The 21,371-nt window shown below is 35.5% G+C and overlaps 1 protein-coding gene across 1 annotated transcript in view; it reads right to left on the bottom strand.

Annotated features, from left to right (window-relative positions):
• The window catches only part of QKI (QKI, KH domain containing RNA binding), a 136,923-nt gene that overhangs the window by 24,443 nt on the left and 91,109 nt on the right, over positions 1-21,371 (bottom strand). Inside the window, exon 4 of the mRNA XM_042820699.1 lies at positions 19,406-19,549. Within this exon, the coding sequence (XP_042676633.1) occupies positions 19,406-19,549 (144 nt within the window). The remainder of the gene's footprint in view (positions 1-19,405; positions 19,550-21,371) is intronic.

The following is a 21,371-nucleotide window of genomic DNA, read 5'->3' as shown; positions in this document are numbered from 1 at the left end:
TTGAAAATTTGAAATATGAAAATATATTAAAAGAAAGAGCTGACTTGAATCCATTTTCTCAATCATATTTGAATGAACAACATGATATAACAATAATTTAAGTCTAATTTTCTTAGAATGAGATAATTATATATCAGGCCTATCTTAAATAATTAATTTTTTCATGATTCCCCTGCTGCTCCACATACTATTTTAAAAGTCTGCCTCCTCAGCAGAAACACAGGCACAATGCTAAAGTAACCATTTAGCAGGACATGTATTAAAAATTTGATCAAATTTCACTGTGAGTTCAAGTCTATACTGGGACAGATATAAACAACAATCAAGACTTCCATGCTTCCATTTGTTGCTGAATTTAGCGTATTCTATAGTGTTGTATCTGAACAGCTCGCTAGAGATTCTGAATCATGCATTACACTAAAAATTCATCTAACAGTTTTCCTTATTGAACTGCCGAGTAGTACCTGAACCGTGGCTGAAACGCTCAGCAGTAACCAAGCCAAGCTGGATGAACGCTGTCATGTCACACTTAGGGAATCATTTGCAATAAGATAATCCTACAATATTTCTATGTGGGAGCTCCTCTGTAGCTTTTCTACTAACCTTAAATGTGAAATATGTATTGTATCAGTTCTGTGGAGAAATATTAAAAAATGAAATTCATCCTAATAACTCCAAGCTTTTCAAATGATAATTTCCTTCTTTCCTACATGTTCACTGCCAATGCCTTGCACATCAATCATTGCAAACTGAATTTTCAGTTTCATTTCAGAAAGATTCTTGAATCCTTCTCATTTTCCCGTTTCTAGATTTCAATCTTGTTCTTCAAATCTTTACCCATAAATCTGTTTCAATATTGTTCAGACTGCAGTTCTCTGAGCACTTATTATTCTAATCCAATCATTATGAGAAAGCATCTCTTTCCATTTAGATACCTGAAATAAGTACAATGAAACTGTCTTTCAGAGATCATAGAATTATCATTTCAAATTCCAGTAGACAAGGTACACACCTGTAAGTAAAAGCAGCTTAAAATATACTCTCTACAACGGGATAAATCACCCAAACCCCTCTTAATCCTCTGAACTGTGGAATCTCATGAATATTCCAAATACCCAAATTCACATATTTTAACTTAATGGATACTTATGCACAATATTTTGCAACAAAAAAATTACTTTCATGCACATAAAAATGATTTATAGAGAGAAAAAAAGAAAAAAAAAGAAAAAAGAACAATTAAAAATTAGGAATCGCACCTAAAAAGGGCTGCAAGTTTTTTGACTCTAAAAGTAAATTAAGAATATTTACTTTCTCTTCATCAATGGGAAGAGAAGAAGTTCTTTTCCTTAAGTCAAAGAAAATATAGACAGCAAAGATCCAAAAAGACTGAAAAGCACAGGCAATTGTGAAATGATTCAAAAAGGGACTTTTGTTTCTAGAATGTGTAGAACTAAGCTCCAGTGTATTTGCACATGGCTGAGTTCAGTAAACAGAGACCTTTAAAAACTGAGGCTGGAATGGGGATCAATCAGATAGGAAACTTACAGAGAGTCATTTGAGTGGAAGCACATACTTAAAACAAAAAGAATGCAACAGATGATGCTAAAATGCAAAAAATTGTTTTTTTTCTAGCCTACAACTTCTGGATGATTAGGCAGAGGACTTATACTGCTGTCAAAGAAGTCAACTGATTAAAAAAAGGGAAAAAATCTCAGCACTTCCGTGGTACTGCAAGTCGATACAACTAACTGGCAATGGTCACAATCCTACCCTGTTTCCTCACTTTTGCCCTGCTGTATCAAACATTATACCCACACCTGAGCCATATCGACATGTGAATCTGCAAAGAATGTTTATTTTAGGCCTGAGTAGTTTTCTGTCAGCTAAAGGGGAGTTGAAACCTCCCCTGCAAGAAGCTGTCAACTGACACAGCTCCATGTGAAATTAGTATTTAATTCTGAAGATCAGCAAACTAATTTCCAAACTAGAAGCATGGTATTGTCTTTTCTAATTGAGGGTGAAGCTGCAATTTACCACTTTACAACCGATGTATCTTCATATTAAATTATCTCAGCTCATTTTTCTTATTTCTCTATCTAACTCATACAATACTTTTTAATTTTATTTTACCAATTTCTCTTTATTTATAGTCACTCTTCTTACTGCCGGTCTTCTGTGGAAGAACACTACTACTGCTGTCTTGACCACTGGTACTAATCATGCTCTTCTTATTGTCTACCTTAAACTATGTGAATTATTCTTTCTCCATTTGTAGATTTGCTATTCTGAAGCAAAGGCTACAATCTCAGCCATTCACTTACTAGTGTAAATATTTACTAACATTCATGTTTTGCAGAGACCTTTGAGCTTTGATATTTGCACTCCTAAGAAGCACTGAAAGAATTCTATTTTAAATCTCTCCTGAAACATAATCATACTAAACTAGTAATTTTTACATTGTAGGCCACCAACTTTAAATCCACACCAACTACCAATAGTATATCCTTAACACTTAGAAAGCTGAGCACCGCCCCAAAAACCTATTTCTTGATATTGATCTTTCTGTATTATATTCTTCTATATAACTACAGTGAGTGAGAACTGATTTTCTTCAGCCAAGAACTGTATGTCCTGGGACAATGCACTTTATTTTCATGTCTCTGCATGCAATGTTCATGTTTGCATAACATGTAAAGTCTGATTCAGAGCTCAGTACCAGTATGCATACATAGCTTCCACTCCCAAAAAGCTTATTATGAAGTCAGTGACTACATAAAAAGAAATGTAGAAAGATACAAACTTAGGGAATCTAAAGATCAGAAGCCAATGTGACAATGTCCTAGAAGAAGCAAAGTTACATGAAAAATGAATAAAAATAATTTAAAGGATTTTATCAGAAAAGAGAGGGTTGTGCCTTGAGAACAAACAGATGCTACCCTACTAGTCTAGGGGAACTCATACTTCTTTGATTCTCTGGATTTCCAGACCAGCAGTAGCAAGAACCCTAGAAAACATAACAAACTAAACACAGGGAATTTTTCATAGCTTCCCACTTCTTCCCCCCTGTATTCCCATTTTTTGGTGCCTATTACCTGGACAGTCCTCTGTGTTCTGCTGCTTGTGAGACACTCAGTACGGCGATGTACCTCTCCAAAATCAGCAGAAAATTTTTCAGGTTATTTCTCTATTATTTAGCAAATAAAATCAGGTTACAGAGAAGCCTGACAAGTGCTATTTTGTTACGCTCATCCACAAAGTAAGTAGTCGAAGTCTGCAATTGTGCTCAGCAGCGAAGCAGAAAGATTTCGCTTCTAACAGTTGGCATCACAAATTCATTCCTCAGTAAGTCCAACTCAGTTATGCCTGAGACAGCATAATAGGCAAGTTGTCTTATACAGAGTCTTTTATATATATCATACAATTGGATAACAATGCCCAAAGGTTTCTCTCTGCACTGCTCAAGATAAAATACAGAATATGCTTTAAAAAAAAAAAAAAAAAATCTGATTTCTAACAGGATGAGTAGGTGCATATCCTTCTATCCTCACAATTCCATATCCCTCTCTAGAATGAATGAAAATATGTTACCGATGCAAATGATGAGTAATTTTCAGGTTATGAAAAACCTTCTTAAAACAAACAAACAAAAAGACAACAAAAACCCAAAACACCACAAATCATTATGTAGCAATTCTATGTTCTCCTCAGCTTCTACTCATGGAAGAGCTAAGATTATACAAGATCTTAGCAAAACTAAGGTAACACAATGAAGCCCAGGTTTCAGTTATAAATAACTATCAGATATCTTTATCTCGATACCTGAATTGGCAAAAGAAACAAACAAAACCACTGGTTTAAACTGCTCCTGTGCTCTCACTGTCACTTAGGTCCATCTTAGCTGTGCAAGTCAAGCAGAGGATGAAAAGGAAGAAGGCACAAGACTTGAACTAAGATAGGGCCCGAGAAAGACCAGCAAGCCTTTGGAATCAAAATTCAGAAAAACAAAGAAAAAAATCACTCTATGAAATTTGAAGACTACAGACAAACACCAATGAGTTTTGCAGAGCTGCTGTAAGGTATTTGTGCTATGTATCTAAATTATGCTAAGTTCAACCCAGTAGTCTGCACTGTTCTCAGTAGCACATTTCCTGCACTAACTTTTTAAAAATGCAAACAGTATTCATAGTTTCATTCTCAAAAGACACTTTGCAAACACTTAGATAATACCATTAGAATTTGCTGCAGATCATCCAAGAAAGTGAGGGGAGAATTTTTAAATACATAGAGCCTAGAACACATTTAATATGGGAAAACAATACTTTTAAATGTAACTTGAACTGCTAAAATTCAGAGTATCAGTACTAGCAAATGCTACTCTTGTCTTCATCTAATTTCTTTGGAGATAGTTCTAAAGTTTCATAGAAACATTACCCCGAGGCCACCAAACAGAATTTCAGCTGCATCATTAGTAACAGTTTAAGAATTTGTTAGAACAGAACAGCTGTTCAGCTATTGAATCACCAGCACAAATTTACTATTTACAGGATTCCTACTAGTGATGTAAGATTCTTATGAAGGTGTTATACTTCTACTGCTGAAGTAGTAAAAACAAAAGCCTAAGTTTGGACATAACAACAGTTACTGCTCTCGTCTTAATTAGTCCAATCACAATATCTTAATATCGATGAGCTAAGATTTGAGATACATACTTACATAGGGAAGATCACAGGGAAACATTTAAGCATTTAAGTTTAGTCTATAAACCTAATGTAAGTTATTTTTGAGAAAAACGCTACACCAAGTATAACAACTCCTACCATATCAATTTTAAAATCGAATATCCAAGAATTCAAGCGCATATCAGCTTCCCCATTTCCTTCTGTGAGTGGGTGAGCAAATTTCACAGTGGTCAGAAGAACATTAACACATGCTTCCAAACAAATAGTGCACAACACTGGCCATCAGTTCTTACTAGCACAGCTGACTTCTTGAGCACAACTGAAGGTTAAGCAAGCATAAGTGATGCTCATCCGTTGAGGCATTTGTGAAAGCAGAAAGTCCATCTTCTCACATTTCAATAGCATTGGTGCTGACAAGGAAGTCAGCAGGTCAAAGCCCAACTCCCTTCAGAGAGAATGCAAGCCTGAGCTGGGAAAATATTTACATGTGACCTGAAAAAAAAACAGTCTGAAGGCCCACAGCACCTTATTTGTTTTCAAAGGAAACCTTCACTGCCCTCCTCCCCTACCAGAAGCAGACTTGACAAGTGTTGCAATAAATATTACATGCAGAGGAAAGTTGAAATCAATAGCAGGTTAATGTTTATTGAAACAATACAGAGAACCATTTTGAATAGCATTATTTGAAAATAGATCTAATCTAGCAAAGGAAATTCAATTTATATTTAGAGCAATCAGATTTTATTTTTTTACTCCAGAGATTCGTTGCACACTCAAGTCTCTGAAAATGTGCTTACTGTACTGCATTTAGCAGAAATAGTTTAGCCTTAATAAGCTGATAGTCTGCACAGGAGCATGGAACAACTCATTAAGAATGTAAAGAGCTTACTAACAGTCTTCTTTGCTGTTCAGCCTATGCCAGAGAAAGCAAGGATCTCTCCCCTAAAACCCGTAATTTATGAGTTTATTCAAAGTCGCCAAATTGCTTTAAGTAAACGCCTCTTATATTTGAAAATTCCCATGGCAACTCATTTAGTTTGGCAGGAAGGCAGACCCAAATTCAATCCTTTTATCCTCCAGCTAAACCATTACAATGGTAATTCTGCTCTGACACTCTGAAGAGACTGCTAATTACTGTACTCTGGTCCCCAGACAGATTTCCCATTCAGATTAAAATGGTTGTGCAGAGCAGAGAACAGGAGCAACACCTCTGTGTACACGAACGGATGTACGTTCCTGTTACAACTTTTTACTGGAGTGGCTCCACCACTGCAAAGACAAAGCATCTCTATGCAAGGAAGTTTGGCAGAACAAAACATTAGGAAGGAAATAAAAACAAAGAGCAGAACGGCAAAGATGGCAATTCAGCCACCAACTGCAGCAGTTGGTCTACTGAAGGTATTTGATCACCTCACAAACAAAACGAATTTATCTTCTGTGACTTGCTCCCACACACTGGATATAACAATAAGGTTACATAAAATGGTGCTATGTGTTGTGTGTTATACTATTACACGGATGTATAAGTGTCCACTCTCACTGTCACCACAACATCTCAGTTTTTATAAAGCCACCCATGTCCTTTCAAAGCATTGAGAACTTCTTTTCTCCCTCCCTTTGTCACTTTTAATCAGGAAAGTGAGAAGGAAACTGATGACTGCTCCCTCACTCTTCTCTCCAGCTGTTCCCACTTCCATTGAATGCAAACAGCAATTCAATTCTGAACAGAATAAACATTTACTGTCTCTGAGCCAGTACTAGACAAGCTTAAGCTCTGTCTAATTCTGTCTTCTAAAAAGGACAAGGACAGTGCCATCCCAAAAAGTTTTTTTGCTTAGCACTGTGAAGAAGTAGAAATCTTTTTTTTGTTGTTGTTTTGAAAAGGAACAAGAATGGGAAGGCATGAGTACCACAAATGGAAAAGTAAGCCCATTGGAATATCTCCATGAAACAAATCAAACAAGATGAACATTCTCCCTGAACAAGTTCCTAGCAACTCTCAAAAGAAAACTAGGAGGAGGGCTCAAATGCAATGCACTACAATGGGCACCAACCCATGAATCTTTACATAGACTATTAAAAGCTCCAAATTACAAATCAAAGAACATTGTAACAGCTAGTAAGATGAAAAGATGCACTAGTGTAACATTGACCTGACTTATATGTTTGTTAAGCTAAGCATTTGATATTTGTGAAAAAATCAGATCAAAGAAAAGAAAAAAAAAAAAAAAAAAAAAAAGAAAAAAGGTACAAAATACCACCTTTGGTATGTTTATGTTTTCCACAGATGATCCTGACCTGAATAGCTTTTGTTTCGAAGGGCAGTCAATATAATCCTTTTTAGAAATTCAATTAAAAATTATGCATATACAAAAGGAATCTATTCACATGAAGAAAATTTTCAGCTGTTAGGAATGAAGTACCACTTCAACTTCATGGGCTGCCATGGGCTTCTGATCGAGGTGGCCAAACTGTCATGCAAGATACTAGCATTTGTTTTCAAGATTGACTGTCTTGCCACACTCTTTAATAGGGATTCAGAACTTTAATATGCATAAAAAATCCATGTAGTGAACGTTGTGAAGACAAAGCTTAATTCTTATACTTAGCATTGCGTTTCCTTCAAATACTGCAGCTGAAAAGATTGCTTTGTCAGCTTCTGCTCAAGAGATCTCCATTTATCTCTATAGGCAAAGACCACTTTTTTCTACAATTCAAATTGTTTTGACATTTTCCCATCAGAAAGTATTGCTGCAGTGAAATGAAATATTTTCATACTATAACTGCTAGATTACCTTCTAAGTTCTCAGTGTGTATGTACACATTTATTTTCTTTTTTAAACAAGCATTGCAATTTTGGAATGACGAGCTAAAGAGAACTTTACATCCTGTCATATAAAAGTATTCAGTTTAGCTGTGAATGTGTAATTTCAACATTAATCATAATACATATAGTGTAATATATCCAACATATCTTGAGCTATATTACAGTCAAATATGTTATAAAATATATTACAACTGGAATATGTCTGTGAGAAGCTTAAGAAAATATAGATACTAAATCAGAGCCATGTGAAAAGAATGGCATGGTGTCAATAAATATTTTATGGATGATGAAATCAACTATATGCAATGCTTTCTAATTCAATTTGGGGGAACACAACTGAAGTTTTACATATCTCATGGTAAGGTAACGGTCAAGAAATCATTTCTGGGAAAAATTCTCCATGGAGCCATCATGGCAAAAAAACTTCGTAGCAATAATGCTCAAAAATCTGAACCAGTTAACACTAAATTTAAACTATTCTGGGAGGGCTTTTTTTGTGTGTGTGTGTTTTCTGTCCCCCATACTTAAGCCTTTTGCAAGTTGATGTCTTTACAAAATTATCCATAGAAGAAAACTCTCCCATGTAACCTCCAGAAACTGAAGCTAGGTAGCATAAGGATGATGTACTCCTGTTCCTAACATTATTCCAGAACACAATTAGAGCCACATATGTTTTTTTGAAAACAGTCTAGGAAATCTTCACAGATCTTACAATGAAATAGTTTTCTAGAATTAGAAAGTCAAAACAATGTAACAAATCAATAATATTATATTTCCTATTTCTGAAAACAAACAAACAACAAAACAAATTTCTGTGAATGCCAGCAAACTTCAGAAACAAAAAACAGCTGAGCTATATTGAGACAGGAAATGCCATTTTTATCTTAAAAGGAAGTTATTCTTGAGAAGAGGTTCAATATTTTAAAGAAATTAAAAAGGAAATGTAAAAAAGGGATTGGACATACATCAGATTAGTGATAAAGAAGAATAAGTGCAGCTACTTTTTATCTTCCAAAGGTCTATTTAGAAATTAACAGGACAGTCGTAACAACTGGAGCATACTGACTTGTTTGCATATTTAGAAGGATATTCTGCTGATGTGAAACCATCACTGCTGCACATCATAGCACATGGTATGCTGATACTTATGACAGTCCCCACCTCCAGGATCAGAAACTACAGCCTATATTCGCTTGCTCTCTATGGGCACATATCATTTGATCTTGAGCAAGTTTCACCTTCCAGAGGCAAAAAATATCCTTTGCACTAAGAAGAAAGACAAAACTGCATCCCTTTGCAATCACTGTCCAGGATTTGTAGCAAACACGAAAACATGGAAAGTTGACTTTCTTTCATGAATCATTTAAAACCTGGCATCTGATATCATACAAGCGTATTGATACCAAAAGATCTGGATCTCAGAATCAAAACAGCTGCTAGTATTACTGCAAGATTCCTTGGATGTTCAGTGGTATAAATCTGCCCTGAGAAAGAAGTGGCAAAACCACCATGAATTCCAACAATGGTTTCTGAATTCCGCATATGGAAATTTCATTTTTAAAGCAAGAAAAAATATATTTTGTTAGCCTTACTAATACAGTATGTTTGAAAACAAAGAAAGTTTTGAAAATACTTACTAAGATATATGAGAAAAAAATAGTAGAAAACATGTAATTTCCAACAATACACACGAAAAATGAACTTGACAAGGACTTAAAAGCTTCTCACTAATTGCTGCAATCCAAGCAACACCACTTTCCAGTAACATTTCATCTTTCACTTTCCAGGACAGTTTGCCAGTCCTAAGTTTAACTTAAAAGTATGTTGTTAATGGCCCAGTCCAATTGACTTAAGCTATTTTAAATAGTTAGCTCCAATCTCCTACATCATGCTCACCTACGTTTCTTCTGATAAGAGAGTCCAGAACATTCTTACATTAAAATCAGCCTATAAGCAAAATATTAAAGAAAATCTCATTAGTTCTATACTGCATGCTCGAGTATTTTCTGTACTGTTTAAAAGAACACATTTTCTACTGAATAGTAGTTGGAAAATCCGGATCACTTTCCCAACCGCTAGAATTTTCTGCAGTCTGACATCAAAATAGCATAATGAAGAGAAGCTTGATGAGTATAAATCATCAGTCAGCATTAAACTACAGATGTTTGTATAACAAGCTTTATTTTTGTATAATCAGAATCTAGATTTCAAAACTAACACTGGCAATACAGCATACTTTAAATAGCTTGAAAAGGGAAGCACTTACTGGTTACTTTACTTTTACTGCAAATAAAAATCTTTGCAATTCCAAGATCCTTCCAGAAAGCACTGCTACACTCATACATAAAGCAATCTGACCTTAATATTCTAGCTTTATTTAATCGAAAATGTGACAGAAATGCAGGACAGCAGATCTCTACACTATATCTCTCCAAGAACCACAATCCTATAAGTAGCATTTCTTTCACTTAGGGTAAATGCAAGGCTATGATTTCAAAAAAGAAAACCAGCTGAATAAAAAACACAACTTTTGATACTCAATATCAGAATATGTTAAAACATGTATATGCAAAGTTAATACATACATATGCATTTATGTATAAAACTCAAAATTCTCTCACAAGAAAAAGTATAGTTATTTTGAAAAAATTTCAAATTCAAAAATGTGAAGTAAAATAGGAATCTAAAAGATTAGCGGTCACTAGAAATGAAAGGTAAGAAAAGCAATGCATCTTTACACAGAATCACAGAATAGCCAGGGCTGGAAGGGACCTCAAGGATCATGAAGTTCCAACCCCCCTGCCACATGCAGGCAGGGCCACCAACCTCCCCATTTAATGCTAGACCAGGCTGTGAGGGCCCCATCCAATCTGGCCTTGAACACCTCCACGGATGGGGCATCCACAACCTGTCTGGGCAGCCTGTTCCAGCACCTCACCACTCTCTCTGTAAAGAATTTCCCCCTGACATCCAACGTAAATCTCCCCTCCCTCAACTTAAAACCATTTCCCCTCATCCTGCTGTTATCAACCCTTTCAAAGAGTTGATTCCCTTTAGTTTGCTGAGTTTTCTTACCACCTTTAATGACACAGACAGATAGAATCACAGCTTTATAATACACTCCCCACATAAGGGAAGAAATACTTAAGCAGATTTTATATAGAGAATATTTCAGTTCTCAGGGACCCTACGCCCAACCACTTCAGAACTAATGAAAATTTAAAGCCTATTATTAATGGCATTGTCCAAAAGCCTCCTGAACACCGATGGGCATCAAGCATCAACCATCTCTCTAGGAAGGAAGCCTGTTCCATTATTTGACCACCCTCATGGTAGAGGAATTCTTCCTAACAACCAGTCTAAACCTTCTCTATCAAAGCTCTATGATATTCCTCTGCATCCTGTCAATAGTTTCCAGGATTAGAGTCCAGTATCTACTTCAGGGCTTCCCCTCATGGAGCTGCAGAGAGCAATGAGGTCACTTCTCTACCTCTTCTTCTCCAGACAATCCCAGTGCTCTCAGCCTCTCCTCACAGGACATGCTTACCAGCCCTGTAATCGACTTTGGTGCCTCCTTTAGATGCTTTCAAAGACCTTAACATCTTTTCTATATTGTGGAGACCAGAACTGCACTGATATTCAAGGTGAGGATGCACCAGCACTAAATATAGCGGGAGAATCACCACTTTTGACCGGCTGGGTATGCTGTGTTTAATCAGTCATAAAATGCAGCTCACCCTCTTGGCTGCCAGGGTACTGCTGACTCATGTTCAGCCTGCTGTCAAACAGCACCTCCAGATCCCCTGAGCTTAAAGAAGGTTTTATATGAAGATTCAAGCAGACAAATTCTGTTCCAAGACCATCAAAAGAAAAAGAAAAAAGAAATGGAAGGAAAGCAGTATACAAGATGCACAGGAAGAGCACTCAAGAATAAAGAAAATAAGGGGAAAAAATGGGACGAAGGATGAAAAAAGAACAACAAAATGAATTGCCATTATAGATCAACTCCATCACAATGACATCTACCAAAACCGAAGAGATTAAGTACTGTTTCTTGAATACAGAAAAATCATATAAAATCTAATTAGTATCCCAAATCAATGCATAAATTTGCACTGGAATTGCACGTGTCTACTGACTTCTAGGCGAAAAAAAAGTTTTTTTTCTCTTTGGGAGACAATTTCATTAATTTCCCAAGATCTTTTCTTGAAATAGCAGTCATTTGTTTTTCAAGTTACATACTGTGATACTTTAATAATAAATAAATAAATATTAAAGAAAAAACAGAAGAAGATAGCATACATCTCCAATTGATACTTTGAAAAAGTTATGGTATTCAATACTAACTGTAGGTACACACAATTAACTGATTTTCCTAGGTTCTATAAATCATGGAAAAAGTCTGGAAGAAGTTTCAGATTAACAGCTCGATTAAGATAGTTAGAAATAACTGATGGAGAAGCTTTCTTCTCCAATTAGTGTACGAAAAGCCTAGGAAAGACAAGAATCAATACATACAGCTACTCAAGTTATAATCTAATTCAACTGGTTCTATTTAAGTAGATGTATCTGATCACGACTACACATCAGAATCTGTAAACATAAACCCTGAAATGTATCTGCACAGATCATCATAAATTTACATTTACCCTTTTGTTATTTTTCCATCTTTTTCATTTCCATCCATACAATTTCAAAATTATCCTATTAAATAGTATTAGCCTTCCTCTTAGTACTATGAAGTTCGCTTCAAAAGAGTTGAGGAGTTTAACAGATTACACAAGTTATAATACAATTAAGCTACAAATGACCTAGTTTTATTGCAGTAAATATAGCCTGAAAAAATGTACTACCATCACTGTACCACATACAGACACCTTTTGGATGGTAACAAGATACTGGTCTACAGAATTTCCACCACTGTATACAATGATAGAGAGAACTGTTTTCACACTTGCAGCTGGCCTGAAACAATTTTTCTTTAATAGTCAACACTAGGCAAAGCTCAAGCATTTAACTGCGCAGTGACAAGTCAAATAGAATACATGAGCACTTCATAAATTAACTATCTTAGGAGTTCCTCTTTCTCATTTTTTAAGACTGAAATTTAAAAACTTTCAGAGCAGTAAGATTGCTAGAGTGCATGTCAGAATTTACTTACAGACTGCTCAACATAATTAAATCTGTGTTGATATTGTTGGTAAGTTATTGAAATTACCAGTACTGGACACAAGTAGGCTTTCCTTTTTTTTTTTTTTCCCATTATCATACTCTGTTATACCACATTTCTGATTATTTTCTCATCTGCAGGTGAACAAACACACAACTTTATGCAAGTCTAGGTATACCCATGGTTGGCTTGCTGCAATCCCAGTTTTCCCTGTGCCACTGTTCTGGTTTGCACAGAATTAATTTTCTTCATTGCTGCTTACAGGACACTATGCTTTGGATTTTTGATGAAAACAGTGGTGATAACACAACAATATTTTAAGCTGTAGCAGAGCAGTGCTTAGAGAGAATTAAGGACTCTTCATCTTTTCATGCTGTTCCAACAGGGAGGAGGTTGAGGTTGCACAAACAGCTGGGTAAGGACAGAACCGGGACAGCTGACCCAGATGGGACAAAGGGAGGGATGTCCCATAAGATATGGGGTCATGCTCAGCTGACCCCATGAGGAAGGGGGGAACATGCAGAGTGATGGCATCTGTCTTCCCTAGAAACCATTAGGTGCGTAAGCTGAAAGCAGCTTAACAACTGTATGATGATGAGGAGAAGCTAAGAAATTCCTTGTTCCAATTTGCTTTATCTAGTCAGCTGTCTTTATCTCCACTTATGACTTTCACACTTTTAATTTTCCAGTTCTCTCCCCAGTCTCACTTGGGGTGAGTGAGTGAGTGGCTGTGTGGTGCTAAGCTGCCTGCCAGGGTTAAACTGCAACATCGTGGCTGTGTTCCCATTCCATCACCTCTGTCAGCGCTAAAACAGAACTGATCCCACAGCAAGTCAGTTAATCCAAGGTTAAGCAGTTCACCAAGTGGACACACTAAACGATCAGACGAAGGCCAGTACCTTCTGATGTAAAACAGGAAACAAGAACAGCAAATCATTGAGGAATGGCAGGACTGCAGAAGTCCTTGGTTCAAAATGTCATGGAAAAACAACGTCTGCCTCATACTACTAAAAATAATACTCTATCACTTCTCCTTCACATCAGAAAGTCTACCACTTCTTATTTAGCTGGCCAATCCCAAAAGCTCATCTGCTTCATTATGTTACCTACTGAGTTGCTCTCTGGAAGACATACATGGCATGCATTGCTTAAGACTTGTATCTGAATCAACAAAACAGACGTAGTGAAGGAATTTCCCAATTGTTTTTGAAATCAGTAGTGTCCTTTTTCTGCTACTTTTATCAGTTACTCATTTCGTAACTTCAATTGAACAAGCAGCAAACAGTAAAATGCACAGCACGACCAACATTTCCACAGACAGACTACAGAAGGCATTGCTATATTCTCTCTTGTGAAAGCAAAAATATAAAACCAGCATAGCATGCAGGAATTGAATAGAAAGAAATATTCAGGGAACACAAACTTGCACGCAGAATTTATTGTTTTGGATTTTTTTTAGATGACTAAGACAAATGAAATCTCTTCCCAATATCATTCAAACTTTAGGTTTCACTAGTTGTAGCTACCGGAGGGGAAGTAATGCACAGCATTATTATGATATCTTCCCCCTATTTTTTTTCTTTTTCTTTTTTTTTTTTTTTCTTACTAAAGCTAAGGCAGGAATAAAACTCTTTCTACTACATTGAGTTTTTGCTTTCTAATTAGTTCTTGGGTATGGAATCCAGCACACATAAATGCCAGGCTAAAAATAAAACTGAAAACTGAAAATAATTCACCAAAATTTGCAACTACACTTATAATGGAAGTATTAGGAATTGCTTTTTTTCTTCTTTGTTTAATAGAAAGTCCCACTTTATCACATTTGCTGAAGGCAGTCTGGGAAAGAAATGCTTTAATGCTTTTAACTAACCCAATTGAAAACAGCAACATATTCTGCCAGTACTGTTGCCCCTTTATTATATTCTCTCCTGCTATTTGACACATAGGTCTGTTTGTGACTAAAAACAGAAACATTAATGTAACATTTCTAGTAATAAAAAGTAAACAAGGAGGACAGTCAATATTTATATACTAAACATGACTACAAAGGACATTCCAATTTGTAGAAAACCCATGCAGCATGTAACACATTAAACCAGATAAAATACTGTAATGTCACTTTCTGCTGCTGCTTTGATAAGGAGTATAGCCAGCATTTGGAAGAAGTCAGTCTATACGTGAAATCCTTTTATGTTAGAGCCAAGCTACCATGGAGAAAAGTTACTTTTTTTTAGCAGAACAAGCCATTCCGTATCACCATGAAAGGCTTGTACTGTCTTTCTCTAACATTTCTTCACAAGGTAAAGCAACAGACATTGAAGAAGAGACTGCATCCCATTTAACACAGATATTTTTGTTCAACTACTGCGTCACTAATGTTTATTTTAGTAATGTCTGTATTATATCTTCATAGAAAGCTCTACTTTGCTGATGCTTTTGTTGGCATAATATGCCTCAAGACACTGAACATAATGAAGAGTAGCAAGTTCTCAAAGTCCACAATGCTTACAGTGATTTATTTGTTATTTCATTTTTTATTCAGTTATTTTTCATCAAAGAAACAAGATGGCTAACTATCTTCAAGATGAAAATCAAATGCTATTCCTCCAGATTTCTTCCCAGTATTTCATTTACTCTAAACATTTTTTTGCATACTGAAAGCAGTATGTATCATCAGCATGAGCTTCTCTTGTTCGCCATGATCTAGAATTAGGTTGGAACTTAGTGAGGCCATTTTTATTACAGCAGAGGTTTTGTTGTTGTTGTTATTGTTGTTTTTCCCTGAAAACAGCCAGCATTTCTTATTGTACTGTCCTGGTTAACACACCTTCTAAGTACTCTGTTCCCTGCTTCTATTTTCACATTTCTTGTAGTACTTTGCACTTAACCTTATCAGCCTCCTAGGCCAAAATAAATTCACCCAATAGTAAAACCTTGACTCAACAAGATTCAATCAATCATTTTCAGCAACTGCTTCAGCCTCTTGGGCAATTTTCAGGTACTTCCACAGCTGTTCTCATTCTGATTTTTTTTTCTTATACTACCCTACTATTTGTTAAGCATAGCTATCTTCTGTTCTTTACGAAAATATTTTAAAGAGAGTGCATGCTTTTAACTACATTATTTTCCATTTCCACTAATGCCTATTTATTTAGCCTACAAAACAGCTTACTGAAAATAAGCAACTATGATACTGTTAAAGGACAGTAACAGCAATTAATCCATCAATCTTTACTTCAGCTTGGTACTTCTGCATTAGCATTTGAGGCTTTGCAGCTCCACAAGATTTTTCTGAAACATGACCCAGAAACTTACAATTAATTTCCAATTTCTGCTTCTCTATTATTAATTCATTTGTAACTCTTTATGAACGTATTCTGCAAATATTCTTTGTGTGGAAAGCTTTATTTTGCATTGTTTCCTTACTCCATTTTTATCGGCTACAAGGTAAGCATCTAGTACTACTCAGGATGAATTACCAAATTTAATAACAAAGATACTTTTCCCCATACTGTACAGCTAAATTTAATGATGTTCAAGATTGATAAGTCTAAAAACCTCTATTACAAGCAACAGCCAAATGTACTGAAAAAACAATACAGCCTTCTATTAAACAGTCTTTCCTATCCATTACAAATTTGAAATACTGTTACAATAGTGGCAAGTAAAGTATCCAGTCTGAGAGGGAGTTTGCAGTTGTCTTCATACAAGATGAGGAACAGCAACTAAGTAGAACTACAGCTGCCCTTATACACTGATCCCAGACCGAATTAGAGTAGCGCAGTAGAAGCCACTCAGAACTCCTCCTTCAGGCTGACACCACCAAGATTTTCTCCTCATAGTTGCCCTCTGGACCCTTTGTCACCTTTGCAGCACTACTCCGGACACTAACAGTTGCATAGCTTTCTTATATTGTAGTGCCCAAAACTTCACACAGTACTCAAGGTGAGGCTGCACCAGCACGGAGCGGAGCAGAACAACCATTTCCTTTGGCACACATTAATTTGGATGCGCACAGTTTTACATCCTTATGTTGTGGAACCTACACACAGTGCTGGAGGTGAGGCTGCACAGCACAGAACACAGTGGGATAAACCTCTTCCCTCTCCTGGCTGGCAGTGCTGGGCCTGACGTACCCCAGGGTACAGTTGGCCCTTTGGGCTGCCGAGACACACTGCTGAGTCCTGTGGAGCCCCACCAGTGACCGACCACCAGCTTGACATAACCAATTGTTCACCTATCACTTTATGTTTTCACCTAGCTGTATAGTTTATTCAGTGCACCACAGAACACAAAATAATTCTGAAGGAGAGGGTCTTAGCTGTACTGCCCAGCACCCAAAATAATCATTTCACATTTTTAATACGATATAATCACCTGAGATACACAGATGAAGTATGACATCTGTCCCCCTTATGTAAGACACAACTCTGCACTTTTTTTGTACTTTCTACAATTATACAACCCAGACTATCTTTTGTCTACAGTTTGAAAGAACTACCCATCTTTACTGAACTCCTGCAAATAACAAATAAACACTCAAAGTTCTAAAAATGAGGAGAGGAAAAATCGATAACCTGTAGGATCCACTTTAGAAAGGGACATAAGGACAAAACAGGTCAATGTGTTCCCCAAAGACTGCACACTGCTTTATTCTTCCTGTTTTTCTTTGGAGAAAAACATGAAAGAAGCAATACTGTAAGATCTTGCAGGTACAGATAATGACCAATATCTCACTGAAGTATGGAAAAAGGAAAAGAATTAGTTTTTACAGAACTTGAAGTACAGCAAATAAGTATCAATTTTCATTCCAAAGAAATGTAAATTTATTGGAAAAAATAAAAATGTTGGCCTTTCTCCTCCTTTCTCGTAATGGAGAAAAATGGCTTCTTCAGCCAATTTATCTGAAGCTATCCTTTTTATTTCTTAAGATAAATTGTGAAAAGGAGAAATAATAAAATCACATCCACAAGGAAAAACATCAGTAGCAATTCAGATTTTTAAATATGAGAAGTAATACTTTTTACTACTGAAGAAGCCTTTTTTTCCCCCAAGTACTTTCAAATGAAAATCTGTTTTATATATGCCTATATCTGTAATATGCCTATATCTGTACTGTCACTACAAAATGGAACTAGTTTTTTTTTTTTTATATATTGACCATAACAGATTGTTTGAAGAAATCATATCTACCACAAACGTGCTTTTCTAAAATGTATCTTAGAAAATGAAAACACTGTTAATTCACAATAAGAATGAGATTTAGTTTATCTCCCACATAATCTCAAATTTCAACCCAGTTGGATGAAAAAAATCTGACATTTTTTGGAAAACAATACAGTTGCAGGCGTTCTATAAATTTCCAGTTTTCTATTCCTATCTCTTGAAGAATGTTTGGAACCTTCCAATAGCCAGAATTTGCCCCACCGTACAGTTAGCTAGGATTTCTTCCTTCTTCTGTTTGGTGTGATTACTTAAAAGGTTTCTGGTTTCTTTCATGTAAGTTTTCAATTCACATCTTTCCATCCTAAAACAGAACTTTTCAACCCTCAAATTGCCTGAACCCAGAATTTGATTGCGCAGCTGATTACAATACCAACTGAACAGGCACACCAGGCTGTAGCAAAAAACAAGTATATACCACATCAGTCCTAATGCTGTATATCTCTTCAATAAATGGATAGATAGATTCTGAAGATCTATATTTTGTTAATTGAAAAATTAAGGTTCTTTCCTGACCTTTGGTAACTTCTAAACATGTGTTCTGATTTATTTTTTTTATATGGCTTCTGCTTACCACAAGCTTCCTCACAGCCAGCCTCTACTAACATTCACCAAGCACCCAAAATTGTTTGGTCATTTTAATACCAAGTATCACTCTCCTTCACACAATGAACTCATTTTTTCCTCATGAGGCAAAAATTTCCTCCAATTAAAAAGATTCCATTTATTTTTATCATGATAAAATGACACTAAAGTGGTGGTAAAAATCAGTACAAGATGAAATAAACTTGCATGGAATGCACTATACTGCCATGCTGAGTCATCTTGTCTTGAGTGAGAATACAGAGCAGGCCTGAGAATGATGATTCTGTTCCCTGAAAAAGTTAAAGCCTTTTAAGGTTTTCAACTTTTTCAACTTTCAAAAGTTAAAGTCATCTAGCTAGGCAGAAGGCAGTTAATATTTTCAGGGAATAAAGAAGACAGACCATTTTCTAGCTCTAGAATATTTATTTCTCCTTACTATCAGTTATGGCAACGTTGTAATACTGTATTCTGGAGGAGTTTTATTCTTTTTGGAAGGTGTTTAATACAGTGATCTGAGAAGGCATGCCTTCTTTTCTTGAAGTATCAGAATCATCTCAAACAAACAAAAGCACATCTTACTTTCAAAGCCTTAAAGCAAAACATCCTTATATTGAAAGAAGATAAGAAATCTAATGTTTGCAGCAGCTCAGTGTGGTTTTACAAAGGTTACAAGAATTTTCTATATGTGCGTCTTGAACAGCTAGAAAAATTAACATCTTTTAAAAGAATCACTCTTACCCATGGAATAATTTGATCAGGGTGAGACTTTTAAAGATCATTACTGTATTAGAAAATAATACCTAAATTTTACTTTAGGGTATTGCTCGGTAGGTTTTCTGTTACTGCTAAAACAATAATTATTTTTCAGAAATAACTCCTGGAAATGTAAATCAAAGACTTGCATACACAAATACTTACTGCAGGTATCAGTAACTTTTTCACTTCTTCAACAGCCCTCTTCAGTTTTATTTCTGCTCTGTTTTGAGCATCCTCCACAGTGATTAGTACATGCAAATCTTCATTCAGGTGTTCCCAGTTGGGCTTGCCTCGGTTCTGTTCTTCCTGAAATACAAACCATAGAAGCCATGAAGCATTGCTACATTCTGTATAAAAAAAAAAATTAAAAAAACAAAACAAAACAATAGATAAGTTCATTTACGTGAAAAGCACAAGCTGTATTTTCAACAAAAGACAGAAGAAAGGAAAAGTCTCCTTGATACGGAGACAGAAGAGACAGAATTTTGTTTTATGTGATTATTTAACAAGAACTTAATTTTCAAAATATCTTTTAGAAAATGTTTAGACGGATTTTGTGTTTTGGAACTGGTTTTTGTTTTTTTTTTGTTTTTTTTTTTTTTTAAGATGACTTCAATTCTGAACAGTATCTTACTCAACCTACGGAACAAGAACACAAGAACACAAAGTACAAGAGAAATACTATTGCTTCCATTATTCTCTTCAGCCTTTCAAGGGTTAAGCAGATGAAACATACTTCTAAGTTAAGAAACCCAGTCTTTTCAGGAGAAGTGAAAACAGGCACCATACACAGAGAGTTCATTTGAATCTTCCCAAAGGATGAGAGTGCAATTATTCAGAGTCAAGGACTGCTTTTCAATACTCACGCACGAACAGTGAAAAAAAAAAACAACCAAACATGAGAAAGGGAACTTAAGTTGTAATTTTCAAAACATAACTACACGTAATGGATGAAAGGAGAGAAGGAGCAGAAGGTGACAAGGCTGCTTTAATACTGTTCACAGAAGACCACATACAAGACAGTCACCATTATACTGGTACTCTGTTACACCACTGGCATTAATAATCTCAAAGATGAATCTTAGTAGTAGTTTTAATGGAAGAGGAAGGCATGCTAAACAAATGTATTTTTTTTGTAAGAAATACTTTCTAAGCAACAGATATCAGTATATTTAACTTACACATTCTCTTATCCATTCTTCCAAAGACAAAATTAATACAACAGAGAAAACTTTCCAACTCCATTTTGATTAAATAGTGAAGCTAGCTAAATTTCAAAATAACAATATTTATAATTTAATAGAATGTGTTAAAAAAAGCCTCCTTCTTGTAAAAAATAACTACAGCTCACACTTAAAAAAAAAAAAAATGGAGGAAAGCAATGTTAATTGTAAAATGTGTCTTTTACCCTGAATTTAATCAAATTCCCTCCAGGAAATCCGAAAAATTTAATAGCAGCAAATACATGCAGTACTTTATATTCATAAATACCTGAAAGAACATTCTAAGGAACAGTGCTCCATCTTTAATTCAGCTGCTTTAATTCTGAAATGTTTTTGGAACAGACAAGGACGAAGACGGAAAATAATGAGAAGTATATGGAAAATTTATGTAAAATAATCAGTACCTCGAAGTCAATTTCCTTTTACTATACTCCGTGTAACATGCACGCATACGCACAAGTTCCCATTATCAGTCACTACGATTTTTTTTTTTTCATTTTATTCATTTATTATAAGAACAGAGACTTTCTGATTAGTTTAGAAATGTCATCTCAGGCAGTTTTTTAAACAATGGTAGTAGTAAATATATCTCTGTGAATTTCAGAAGGTGAAAAAAAAAAACAAAAAAAAGACTTACTTATAAAACAGGACTTGATACAAAGTACAGTTGAGTTATAATATGCTCCCTGCCAGAAGTTTTTTTGAGAAACTATCTTACCACTAGATATTCTGAATTTATTTCACTCAATCATGATCAAAATACCACAATCACGACCTAAACAATTCCTTTTTTCTGTTTTTCAAATCATGACAAACTTTACTTACATGAAGCCGTGCAAAGCGTTAATGTTAAAATTAAGATGAATCAGATAAGGATCCTAAGTAAGCAGAGTGACACAGCAAAG

This window comes from Centrocercus urophasianus, unplaced genomic scaffold (assembly GCF_019232065.1).
Source record: "Centrocercus urophasianus isolate 14NV4802_14NV808 unplaced genomic scaffold, USGS_Curo_1.0 seq_10, whole genome shotgun sequence".
Classification (NCBI taxonomy): domain Eukaryota; kingdom Metazoa; phylum Chordata; class Aves; order Galliformes; family Phasianidae; genus Centrocercus; species Centrocercus urophasianus.
The sequence above is the reverse complement of the archived record's forward strand: the minus strand, read 5'-3'. Positions and strand labels throughout refer to the sequence as shown.